The 13,959-nt window shown below is 33.9% G+C and overlaps 1 protein-coding gene across 1 annotated transcript in view; it reads left to right on the top strand.

Annotated features, from left to right (window-relative positions):
* Alg13 (ALG13 UDP-N-acetylglucosaminyltransferase subunit) overlaps window positions 1-13,959 on the top strand; it is a 64,438-nt gene that overhangs the window by 13,592 nt on the left and 36,887 nt on the right. Inside the window, 5 exon segments of the mRNA XM_033760186.1 lie at window positions 8,570-8,784; window positions 8,787-8,938; window positions 9,491-9,574; window positions 12,031-12,081; window positions 12,783-12,829. Of these exon segments, the coding sequence (XP_033616077.1) occupies window positions 8,570-8,784; window positions 8,787-8,938; window positions 9,491-9,574; window positions 12,031-12,081; window positions 12,783-12,829 (549 nt within the window).

Below are 13,959 nucleotides of genomic sequence, written 5' to 3' on the forward strand. Positions count from 1 at the left end.
TGGTCTCAAGAGATCCTCCTGCCTCAGCCTCCTGAGTGCTGGGATTACAGGTGCACCACCATGCCCGGCCAGTTTCCTTTTTCTCTAGATACTGGATAGCCAGTTTTCTCAATACCATTTACTAAAGAGACTGATCTTTCCTCATTGTATATTCTTGGCACCTTTGTTGAAATCAATTGACTATACATGCGTGGATTTATTTCTGAGGTTTGTATTGTTATTTTGGTCAGCATATCTGTTTTTTTTTTTTTTTTTTTTTTTTTAGTGGTACTGGAGATTGAATCCAGGGCCTTCACACTGAGCTACAGTCCCAGACTTTTTTATTTTGAAACGGGGTCTAAGTTTCCCAGGCTGGGCCCAAAGTTGGGTTCCTTCTGCCTCAGCTCACATAGTTCTAGTATTTATAGGCATGTACCACCATGCCGAGCATGTATCTTATTATGCTGCTGCAGTGCTGTTTTGATTATGGTTTGTAAATGTTTTGAAGTCAGTGACTGAGATGTTACCAGCTTGGTTCTTTTTGCTCAAGATTGGCTGTTTAGGTTTTACATTTTTGATTTTGCAGTGCTGGAGATAGAACCCAAGGAGTGCCGAGCTACATTTCCAACTCCTTTTTTAAAAATTTTAAATTCTGAGACAATCTCACTTAATTGCTTAAGCTGGGGTCTTTTATGCTTCTATACAAAAGTTAAGGATTGTTTTGTTCTGTGAAAGATGTCATTGGAATTTTTATAAAGATTATATTGATCTGTAAATCACTTAGTATGGGTATTTTCATAGTATTAATAGAATACATAAAGTAGACCAATATTTTTCCATTTATTCATATTTTCTTTAGTTTCTTTCATCAGTTGTTTTAGATTTTCCAGTATAGAGGTCTTTTAAATGTACTTGTAATCATTTTGTGGTTGCCATTGTAAATAAAATTTTCTTAATTTTCTGTTTTGATAATTCCTAGTCTGTAGAACTGCTTTTTATATAACTTTCTGAATTCATTCATTATTTCTCATAGTTTTTTGGTGGGGTAATTAATATTTTCCGTATATGAGATCATATCAGCATCTGGGCATGGTGACACATGCCTATAATTTTAGCTTATAATCTTGGAGGCTGAGGCCAGAAGATCTAACATTCAAGCCTAGCATAGGCAATTTAGTGACTATTGGGACTGTGTCTCAGGAAATTGCTAGGGATGTAGTTCAGTGAGGAAGCCCTGGGTTTATTCCCCATTCCCCACTTCCCCCTCAAAACGGTCATCAGCAAAATATATAACTTCTTCCATTCCTATTAGGATGCTTTTTATTTCTTTCTCTTGCTAAATTGCACTGGATATAGTACTATGTATTATACATTTAAGTGGTGAAAGTGGACATTCTTGGTCCCCGTTTTTAGAGAAAAAGATTTCAACATTTCTCCATTGAGAATGACCTTAACTACACATACGACTTTTATTGTATTACAGTACATCCCTTAACATTATTGCCTAATCTGTTGAAAGTTTTTATCATAAGGGAGATTTAAATGTTGTTAAATGCTTTTTCTGCACCTTTTGAGGTGATCATGTGATTTTTACCCTTCACTTTGTTAATGTGGTATATTACGTTTACTGATTTGTGTTTATTGAACAACCCTTTCATCTCAGTAATGATTCTTTTAATGTTTTTTGTTTTTTGAGACAGGGTCTCGCTGTGTAGTTGAGACTGCCCTGGAACTCACTATGTAGCCCAGGCTGGTCTTGAACTCTCAGTGATCCTCCTGCCTCAGCCTCCTGAGTGCTGGGATTACAGGCATGCACCACCACACCTAGCTCAGATTCTTTTATTGTTTTTAATGAATTCACTTCTCTAGGTTTTTGTTGAGAATTTTTGTATCTGTGTTCAACAGAGATAATTGGCCTGTAGTTTTGTTTTCTTATAGAGTCTTTGAACAACTTTGGTTTCAGGGTAATGCTATCCTTGTAAAATGAGTTTGGAAATATTTCCTACTCTTCAGTTTTTTAGAGAGTTTGTAAAGGACTGATTTTAATGTTTCTTCTAATTGCTAGAATTCAGCAGTGAAGATACCAGGTCTTGGGCTTTTCTTTGATAAGTTTTTCTTATAAGTGTTTGATTCTTACAAGTTATTCATCTGTTCAGAGTTTTTTATGGTTTAGTTTTAGTAGGTTCTACATGTGTATAAGGTTATTCTAGGTTGTTCAATTTTGGTATAAAATTATTCATAGTTTTTTTTTTCTCATTGAGTTCATTGGTAGATTTTAGGTACACAGTACAGTTACATTCATTATTGGGATCTTGTACCTTTACATGACAGGTCTTGATTCTCATTATTTTCCCCTCGTCCCTGCCCTCATTCATAGTTATGATTTACTTTTGTGTGGTATCAGTTTTAATGTCTTTTTCTTTTTGCTTTTATCTACTCTTTTTCTCAGTCTAGCTAAAAGTTTATTTTATCTTTTAAAAAAATAACTTTCATAGATTTTTTTTCCTATTCTTCTAGTTATTGTTTTACTTTTTCTGCTCTAATCTAGTTTTTTTCTGCTTCCTTTGGGCTTAGTTTATTCCTTTTCTAGTTCCTTCAGGTATAAATTTAATCTTGTTTATTTGAGATCTTCTTTTTTTGATAAAGGCATTTATTGCTATAAATTTCCATCCTGAAACTTTCGCTACATCCTGTAAGTTTTGGTATGTTGTATTCCCATTTTCATTTGTCTGAAGGTATTTTTTTATTTTCCTTTTTATTTTGTGTGTGTTTAGGAGCATGTTGTTCCGCAGATCTGTGTATTTCTCAGAATTTCTCCTGTGTTTATAATTTCATGCCACTGAAATTTCATGTGATTTGAAGACTTGTTTTTGTTGTCTAACATGATCTATCCTGGAAAGTGTTCTGTGTATAAAATATAGAAGAATCTATATTTTGCTATTGAAATGTTCTATATATTACTGTTAAGTCTGTCAGATTTAGTATGTTCATTCTGGGGCCATAATTCATGTGTTGTTGCCAGCTGGTTCTGAACCACTGATGGTACATGCAAGACTATCCCATGGGGCTTGTACCAACCTGATGGGACAGTCACGCATATAGCACTGGTGGTTCAAGCTTGCAGGAACACGTTAGTGTATAGTTTAAGTAAAATGTTTCCATGTTGATTTTCTAAGTGCTTTGTCCATTGCTGAAATTGGGGTAGTATTTGCTATTGGATGAAATGATCTGTTTATGTCTGTTAGGTCTGTTTGGTGAATATGTAGTTCAAGTCCAGTATTGCCTTATTTTCTAAGTGATGTATATCCATTGTTGAATGTGGGGTATTGTAATCTTAAAGAAGAGACTTTATCTGCCTCTTCCTTCTCTTCTTTGTTTTCCTTCCTCTATCTTCCTAGTCTAGTTTTATCAGTTCTTGTAAGATCCATTTTCAGTGTTGATGTTATGGTTACTTATATTGTTCACAGAAAAACCATGTTGTGATTACTCATTGACTTCATTTCTTTTCTGTAAAGTTTTTTACCTTATATTTGTTTGTTTTCATCTGTTCTGTTTTTTTTTCTCATTGGGTTTATTGATACTTTTTAAGTATACAGTACAGTTATATTTATCATTCGGATCTTGTACCTTACATGACATATCTTGGTTCTCATTTTTTCCACATATACCTGTCATCCCTTCACTCCCTCCAACATTCCCTATTTACAAAAACTTTTGTTTCCAGTTTTTCATTGTTTCATATTTTTTCTTTTCCCTTATTTCCTTTCCCCTTACCCTTCCCACTTCCCCTACGCCTTTAGCCTTTTCTTCCTATTTCATATTATCAGTTATACAATTTGGATCTTATTTACATTTTTAGTTTTTCGCACCAGAGAAACTATTCGTTATTTCCACATGTGTGTCCTATTTAATTCACTTAAGAGTATGGCCTCAATATGCATCCATTTTCCTGTGAATGACTCTAGTTTCTCATTCTTTATGGCTGAGTAGTAGTCCACTTTATAGGAAAACCACATCTTCTTTATCCAGTCTCCACCTGATCGGCAATTGGGCTGTTTCCAATTTTTAGCTATTATAAACTCTGCCTCTAAACATGGGTGAGCATATTTCACTGTGGTATGATTCTTTTAATTCTTTTGGAAAGACACCCAGCAGAAGGATAGCTGGGTCAAATGGAACCTCTAGTCCTAGTTCTTTGAGGTATCTCCGTATTGTTTTTTTATGGAAACATTACACATTTTCCAACATATGTATACATCTCCACTTAGTGTATTAAAATACATCAGATTATCTATAATTTAATTTATATTGCTTATTATTTTTTGGCAGTGTAGGGGGATTAACTCCAGAATTTAGTTTGTGCTAGGCAGGCTCTATACTCAGCTACATCCTTGTCCCTGATTACTTACTTGATTTGGCCACACTAGTGTTCCCTGACATCTTTTAGCTGCTTTTATATTTTATCTGAAGTGAACTTTCTCTAATTCTGCAGTTTGTCTTTCTGGGATTTCTCTTCATCTTTATCCTGGAAATTCCCTTTGCTTTCTCTTACATTGAATCTCCTTTTTCTAGGAGTGTATGTCCTCTACTTTTTTTAACTTTTAAATTTTGGTTTCAGATATCTCCCAGTAGCTTTCTGAAAAAGGGTGGTTACATTTTTGACACCTTCCTGTCTGAAAACACCTTATTGTACTCTGTTATCTGATAGTTTGTTATAGAATTCAAGGTTGGAATCAGATTTTCAGTTTACTGAATTCTAGTTTTTCTCTTGATAAGTTTATTCCAATCATATTTGTGATTTTTTTATATAACCTGTGTTTCATCTCTGAAAATTTTGGAAATCACTTTATCCTGACTTCACAAACTTCATTGTTCTGGCTACTTCATGCTTTTCAATTTCATTATGTGTACAATACTTATGTTCTGTAGTGCTAGAATTTTCCTTTTATCACCATCATTTCTTCTCTGCTTTATCTCTTTTTGCATATATCTTGGTTTTAGATATTGACTTTCTTGATTATCTAATTTTCCTATGTCTTCTTTCCTATCTTCCTGTTCTGTGAGTTCTTCAGTCTAAATTTTATTCTACTTTTTGCTTTATTTTAAATTTAAGTACAGCAAAATCAGGATTTTCTTAGAATTTTTGACAAATGCATAACAGGTAACTACTGCTACAGACAAGCTACAAAAAATTTCTTAGCCCTGATTTATCCCTTTCAGCCATTCCTTTGTAATTAACCATTCTCGCAACTGTTAATTACTGGCAACTGCTACCCATTTTCCCTTTAATTTTACTTTTTCCGTATATGTCACTGTTAGTGTAGTCATACAATATGCAGCCTTTTGAATCCTTTATTCGTTTAGTATGATGATGTTTTGAAATTTGTACATGTTTTATGTGTGTTAACATCTTAATTTTACAGTTAGAAAGTATTCTATTGTATGAATATACCACAGTTTGTGCATTCACCAATTGAAGTATGTTTACATTGTTTCTAGTTTTGAGGCATTGTGATTATGGATAATGGTGCTATAAATATTCACATATAGGTTTTTGGGTATGCATTTCTTTTCAGTGGATACCTAAAAGTGGGATTTCTAGTTTGCTGGGTTATATGCTACCTATATTTAATTTTGTAAGAAACTATTAAACTATTTTTAGAGTAGTTGTGCTATTTTATATTCCCACTAGTAACATAATGATTTCATTTGTTTCACATATCTGGTGTTTTTTGTTTGTTTGTTTTTGTACCAGGGATTGAACTCAGGACCTCACACTTGTCAGGCAGGTGCTGTGCTGCTGAACTAAATCCCCAGCTCGTATATCTTTCAACACTTGGTATTGCCAGTTTTAGAAGTTTTTTTTTTTTTTTTTAGCCATTCTAAGCTGTATGTACTTGTATATTATTAAAGGTATACAAATGGTTGGGCTGGACATACAGCTCAGTGGTAGAACACTTCCTTAATGTGCATACAGCCCTGGGTTCAATTTGGTAATAGTACCAAAAAAAAAAAAAATTGCCAACAGACCACATAAAAAGATAAACCACAGTGAAATTCTTCTTCAAAGCTACTAGGATGGCTATAATCTGAAGACAGGTTTACGCAAGGCAGGTCACCGAACTGCTAAGCTAAATCCCGGGCCCAATTTCACCTGTTTTAAGAGTACAATTCAATTAATTTTTAGTAATCGACAGAATTGTGCAAACATCAGTACAAAACAGTTCTGTATTTTTATGCTTGTTTATAGTCAGTACTTATTCCCAGCCCCAAGTAACTATTAATCTGTTTTCTGTCATTGTAGATTTCCCCTTTTGGCATATTTCATGTAAATGATATTATAAATATTTCGGATCATACACCTTTTGCTTTGGTTTCTTTTAGTAAGGGCCAGTTGCTCCACATCCTTTTTAACACTTATATTATTTGTTATACCCATCTCAGTAGGTGTAATGATGTATGCTTTTAATTTTCATTTTCCTAGTGACTAATGATGTGTCCTTTTATGTGCTTAGTAGCCATTCCTATATCTTTAGTGATAAATGTATTTAAATCTTTTGCCCATTTAAAAACTTGGATGGATTTCTTACTGTTGACGTTGAGAGTTTTTCGGTTAGATATGTTTTATGTAAATACTTTTTCCCAGTTTGTGGCTTGTATTTTCACTTCTAACAATATCATTTATAGGACAAAAGTTTTTAATTTTGATAAGGTCCAATTAATTTTTTCTTTTATGTTATATTTAACAACTACTTAACCCAAGTTCTTTGTAGATTTTCTCCTGTTTTCTTCTCAAAGTGTTTTTTAATGAAATTTAATTATATTTCTGAGCACTTATTTATGGTTCAAAAATCAAAACGTACAGAAAGGCATGCAGGGAAGTATACTTGCAACTTTTCTTTTGCTGCCTTCATCTCACAGGGAAGCCAGATTTCCTAGGGCTACACCAAAAGATTATATTTTAGATTTAGATTTGTGATCTATTTTGAGTTAGTTATCATAGCAGGTGTGAGATACATATCTAAGGTTCTTTTAGCATATGAATGACCAATTGTTCCAGCATACTTTTGTCCTTTTACCTTTGAACCTTTGACAAAAACCATCTGACCATATTTGTATGGTTTTACTTCTGTGTGCTTCCCTGTGTTCCTTTTTTCCTCTCTTGTCTTCCTGTTTCTAATTTTTTTAGTCTTTTGTTTCCAATTTTCTCCTATTTCTGGTTTTTTCGCTTTCCTGGGTTTCCCTTCCTCTATATGCTTTTTCAAAATGAAATGTATAAAATTTTATTACATGAAGTTTTATAAACTTTAGTTTTAAAACCAATAGATATACATAATTTGTATTTTTCTTTACTTTTCAGTTATGCTAAAAGTGTATTATTAACTGTATAATTATAACCCTTAATTTCTCAGTGAATTGGTAGGCTTAAAGCTGGTGATCCTTTTTTCCAAACAGTATGTTTACAACTTTGCAAAAGGCTTTACTTCCCCTATATTATGGTTTCATTTTTATTTTTATTAGTATGTATTTACAGTACATAATTAGTATATGTACATGATTACATTCATCAAGGAGTTGATACATGTGCATAGCACATCTTAATTCTTTTGATGTTCTCTGTTTTTAAAAGAGACAAGTTTAAATCAGCATGCTAACAGAAGTTAAGATTTTATTCCTTTATTTCTCATGCTAACTATTCATTCTAAATTACAAGTGATTGTTGATGTCTTTCCTAGCCCTTAAATTATTTAATACTTCAAAAAATTAAAAAATGAATGGGGATTTATATAAAAATAAAACACTTGATGGTGGAATCAAATAATACAAGTGAATGATCCTCTCGTTGGCCCTTAATGTTTTACTTTTCTCAGAATCCAGAACAATTTTTCGGACAAGTACCCTAATACATTGAAACATGTCTCTTATGTTCAACACCTATAAAGTCTTCGATTTAAATTTTTTATTCCATTTTTAAGAAACACTTCTTACATATTCCCTATTAGTCAGAAATTTTTATCAGGTTTTTTTGACACAGCTAAGTTTCTATGATCCTAGCAGAGTTATCAAGAATTAATTACAGGATTATTTCAGCCCCATAACCAAAATATTCAGATAATTGCTTTAGCACTTTAACTATGACCTCTGCCCCTACAAATGAAGGGCTGTCCCTACCCCTTTGATTTTAAAAACATATTCTTAGTGCAAAAAGTGAATTTTTTAGTAGTTAAATTCAGGACACCCCCCCCCACACACACATTTTCCTGAAACTATGAAGGGAGCAGGGAATTTGGGCAGAGACTGGTTGAAAATTCGGACAGAGATCTTAAAGTAGTATGTATCAAACTGCATCCTAAACACCTGAGTCTTATTATAGTCCCCTTTTCTAGTCTCGTGCAGCAGCTGACCTGAATTAAGCTGCAAACTGGGTTTCTGTCTGGTCCCAAAGCTCAGCTGTTTATGTATATGTACTTTTCTCAGCCGTGGGCTAATTGGGTTAATCCCACCCTTCCAAAATATACCTTCTCCCTCCCAGGTTTCTTTCTGGAGTTCTCCATTCCTAGGAGCATTGGCTCTTCCTTTTTTTTCACAGGATCCTGACTTGTTTTGGACAAGCTCCACCCCTTGCTTCTCCTGCTCTTGGGAAGTGCCAAGATTCTGCAGTGCTGACTCCAGCTGCCTTCTGCTTAAACTTTGAGCTGCTTTCCGGAGACCTGCAAACGCAAGCCCTTCTTCCTGCCCTCACTCTTCCCTGCACCCTGCTTCTTCCTTCTTTCCACACTTCTGTTCCTTTTCTCCCCTGTCCACTCCATGCACAATGCATAAAGGATGGAAAAAGTATGGTGGTTCCCAGAAGTCTTTGAATGAGGCATCAATGGATGAATATTTAGGCAGTTTAGGGCTGTTTCGAAAGCTGACTGCCAAGGATGCCTCTTGCCTCTTTCGGGCTATTTCAGAACAGGTAATAGGAAAAAAACGTCTTACCTATTACTGAGTTTTCAGCATTTGAGACATAGCATGGTCCTATGGTGCCTTTTCTGTTTTTTGGTGAAAACATCCATATTTATCTGGAAGTGGCTGTCTGCTCCTTTTTTAGTGCAGACAGTACAAAGGTGTGTTGTGCATTTGCTGTTTAGTACAGATATGTTGCTGTACTTTTGTGATCTTTTCTGTTTTTTAAATATCAATTTGTAATATAGGAGGGATAAGGTGATGGGTTAAAGAAAACATTGAAATGTATCTTCATATTGTAAGCATCCCCAGCTTCTTTGAAGAGTTATGCCTAAGAAAAATAACTTATGCCCCTAAGGGATGGGAAGGGGAAGGGGCTTTATAGAATTATTGTACCTCCCTCCTCCTGTTTCACTAAAGATTAAAATGTTTTTTAGTAAGGTAATTCAATTTCCCTGTGTCTACTTATGTTCTGAGTAAGGGAGATTTTAGTGCTCACTTCATAGTCTTAGAAGTTTCTATTTCAAATGACTTGATAAATGAACTGGTCTTTCTTTTTTAGTTATTTTGCAGCCAGGTCCATCATTTCCAAGTTAGGAAGGCTTGTGTCACATTTATGAAGGAAAATCAACAAAATTTTGAGTCTGTAAGTAAAATTCATAGCTGGGAGAATTATTGGTAATACCTCAAGTGGGAAAATCTTTTGAGTACCTACATTATTTCAGTTTCCTCTTTCAGTGGCAAATACTTAATTCCCACCTGGCTTCTCAGTAGCTAGCAAGCTTCTGGACCTCCTCCCCATGTTAGGTTGTGTTTTACTCTAATTAAAAATTAATAAAAGCTGGGCATGGTGGCTCACACCTGTAATCCCAGCACTTGGGAGGCTGAGGCAGGAGGATTGCTGTGAGGTCGAGACCTGTCTGGGCTACATAGTGAGCTGTAGATTAGTCTCAACTACATTGAGGGACCCTGTCTCAAAAAACAAACAAAAAATTAATAAAAAGCAGTCTGTTTCCCCACTTCTTCCCTCCAAAAACCCCAAATCCTAAAAAGTTATATCTTCACTGCCATTTTGTTATACATACCACTGTTTTCTTAGTTAATAATTCATGAAGCATTTTGCTCTCTTACTATTTTTAAATGCATATTTTAATGTGTGCACAACCTTCAGCCAGTCAATTTGAAGAGTCTTGTAAAACTTAATTGAAAGCAAACAAAGTCGTGACATTTATTTTTTTCATGACAGATTGTGGTAAGTGGATCTTTGTCACTAATGATTGACTTTTAAGTAAAACAACTTTTAGAGGATTTCTTTGTACATTCAAATGTTTGAATTTTAAGTAAACTAGAGGTGTTATCATGGTCTGATATGAAGTGTGCCATTTCCCATAGCTTTTAATTTCTTTTTTTACATTTCTACCCCTTTTGGTACTACTTGTTTTTGGTACTAACTATATTGTGAGTGTTTGGGTGCCTGCTGTTCTAGGTTACTCTCAGCAGGTTTCAGTGTAAATGCTGTGAAAGCTTCTTGATTTTAAAGCTTGTTACTTTGAATTTGATTATAATCTTCACACCTGTTGAAAAGATTGTTTGACATTCAAATGCAAGACTACAGTGAAAAGTAGTTAGTCTTAAGTGTGTTTGGTTTTGTTTTTTTGAGATAGGGTCTTGGTATGTAGTTCAGGCTGGCCTTGAACTCACTATGTAACACACACTCTGGCCTTGAACTCACAGTGATCCTCCTGCCTCAGCCTCCTTAGTGTTGGGATTACAGGCCCGGCTCTCAAGTATTTTTGTGCATATATATCACCTGGAGATCTCTTTAAAATACCAATTTTGATTCATTAGGTCTGATCTAAGGTCTGAGATTTCTGCATTTTTTAACAGATTCCCAAGGGATGCTTGCTGTTGGTTTCTAGACTACATTTTGCTTACGAAAGATATATATAAAATGTTAAAACTAAATGACTGAATCTCTAATCACACTGAATTATAGAAAGCACACATCTCTAAGAAAAAAGTTTTACTGTATGGCTGCCTTTATAACAAGGCTCTAGAAAAATTACCAATATATAGGAACAGAAAGCAGATCAATGATCATATGTCAGTTATACTGGGGCATAAGGAAACAGGTAATAAATTATCTCAGTTGTGATGATGGCTTCATGGGAGCATATAAAATCAAAGTTTATTTGATTGTACTATTTATACAGTTTCTTATAGTTCAGTTGTATCTCAAAACTTTAAAGAAAAAATAAATTGATTTTTGTGTCTAGTAATATATATTTGTGGAACTAAAAATCTATTCCCTGAGTGGTTTTTTTTTGAGGGGGGTTTTCTGTGGTACTGGGGATTGAATCCAGGGCCTTCTCATGGAGCTATATCCCAGGACTGGATTTTTTTTTTGTTTTGCTTTTTTGTTGTTTTGATTTGAGGTAAAGACTAAGTTCTTAAATTTCCTCTGTTGTTCAAAGTTGCTGTCTTCCAGTCTCAGCCTCCTAGATAGAGTGCTGGGAGTACAGGTATTGGCCACCATGCCTGGTCAGTTTAAATTTTATTGAGGTATATTTTATATACAGTAAAATTTAGAATTTTAAATTTAGCATTTTTAGTTTTTGCAGTGATGTACAACAAGCCATCACCATCAATATATGGAATGATTCCATTACCTAAAAAAGTTCCCTTATGCCCCAGGCTTTTTGAAATTAGTGAAATTTCTTTTAAAGTTTCTTAGTTTAACTTTTTAAATATGTCTCCCAACAGATTTAAAATCCGTGTAGTTACTGGCATTGTTTGATTTATTGAAATTGTCAGATGAGTTAAGTTAGCTTTTCAAAAGAAACTCACAGGCATATCAATAGATGAAATGCACAGGTGTATGGATAAGCCAATACCAATTCCTAAGATACTTTCATACTGTAGCTTTTTTCCGCTTAGTTTTGTGTATGTGCAGATCTTCTTGAGGTGCTGTGTACAATAGTTATTTCATACTGTAATTACTGAGCTAAACCAAAAATTCATTGGAGGATAATTTTGCAGAATATAATCTGATTTCTGTAATGGTATATATTTGGTTAAGTCAAGTTTATTTTATTTTTTAAGTATGTGGAAGGATCTTTTGAGAAATACCTGGAGCGGTTGGGAGATCCCAAGGTAAGATCAAGTATGGGAATTTAATCTTTTCAGAGTTATTCCCAATAGTCACCTATATTTTCATCTATGTCACTATAGCCAGACTCTAAATATTTTCTCAAGTGGCCAGCTCTGTTGCATCAAATAGTGTGGAAATTTAGAGGGTGACAGTGGAGTTATTTTGTGTTGAGTATTGAGGATTAAGTATTAATAACATTCATAAAGAACTGTGAGTACAGGAGAAACAAGACATTGTTGAGAAATATTAAAGCCTTTTTAATGAGGGAGGAGAGTGGAAATTAATGTTACTGAGGACATTTTTAAAATTACACAACTCTTGATTTGTTATCTTTTGTGTGGGAGTAAAACACATACTTTAGGAATAATTTTTATGTGGTAAAATTAATTCTATTGTTCTGTATTTAAAATGTGTTTACCAAGTAATCCACTACCTTTGTATTAAATTAGGTCTGCTTTTTATTGTGCCTTTTAGAACTCTTAAATGTCATTATTACTAAATGTCAGAGGCTTTAAATCCATTTTTTTCATTTGATCTTATATTAATGAGTATCACAGTGTTCTAATTCTTAAAACAAGTTACAGTGTTTTATACAAGTGCTTTATCTGATACAGTGCTAAACAGCTAAAAATACTGTTAAATTTTCCAAAACTACTTCCTAGGTATGAAATATTTTTTAAAACTCTGTACTGTTTATATTTAGGAAAGTGCTGGCCAGCTGGAAATACGAGCTCTTTCTCTAATTTATAAGTAAGTTGTGTCCCCTTTTCTTTGAGAGAGAGTATACATATAAGATTTGTTAAAGTCCTTTTAGGACTGGGGAAAGAAATTTGAGATGTGATATATTGATAATGTAAAGAAGTATAAGCAAAACCAGTTTGATACAGTGTTGGGTGGAGAAACTTGGTACAGATGCTCTCCTTACCTCTAGCATTTGTATCTGTATGGAAGAATAAGAGACTTTTAAGAACTACTGGTATTTTCTGTAGGAAATCAGAATATTTATCTTTGAAGAATTTTTGGGTATTCGTGCTTTTTCATGCATTCTCAGTGGGGCAGTATTGCTTCTAGTAAGTTAGAAATTGTCTTGGGGGTGCTGGGGATTTAGCTCAGTAGTTCTAGTGTAAGGACCCGAGTTTGATCCCTGGTACCAAAAAAAAAAAAAAATAGCTTCGGGAGGAACAAAATCTTAAAATACTATATCCCATTAATTTTTTTGGTCCCTCAAAGGGTCATATACATAAACAGATACATAGGACCTCTGTGATACTAAACTTTTGCGTAAGAAAAATATTAAAAGGTTCCTTTGGGGGATGATAATGGAAAAAATGAAACACCATTCTATTGCTTTTAAAGTTCTGTTTTTTGGTCTCTAAAACTAAAAATAGCCTTTAAGAAAGGAAAAAATGAGAACCAAGACTTCTCATGTGAAGGTACAGGATCCCAGTAATGAATGTAACTGTACTGTATACCTAAAATGTACCAATAAACTCAAAAGAAAAAAAAAGCTGTAGAGTTCTGAAAAATAACTATATAATGTAGGTTAGAGGCTAGTGGAAATCTTGTTAATTTGAGGAGACTGATCTATGTAAGACTCCTTCATAGTTTATAGCAGGGTGAGTTGGTGTATACCTTGTTAAAATCAGAACTCTCATATTGTTTGCAGTCTGCTATTTCTCATTAAGTCAGTATAGGCAAGTATTAGACAGGTAGCCAATCATTTGTCTGTTTTAAATCAAAAGTCACCTTTTAAATTGAACTACTTCCTGTTTTGTCCCTTGAGATAAGAATGATTATTAAACATTTTTAAGTAATTAGTCAAAAGGATGTTTGATGGCATGTGTAAATTATATGAAATTCACTGTCCATAAATAGAACTT

This window comes from Fukomys damarensis, unplaced genomic scaffold (assembly GCF_012274545.1).
Source record: "Fukomys damarensis isolate Sample0158 unplaced genomic scaffold, DMR_v1.0_HiC HiC_scaffold_39, whole genome shotgun sequence".
NCBI classification, from domain to species: Eukaryota; Metazoa; Chordata; class Mammalia; order Rodentia; family Bathyergidae; genus Fukomys; species Fukomys damarensis.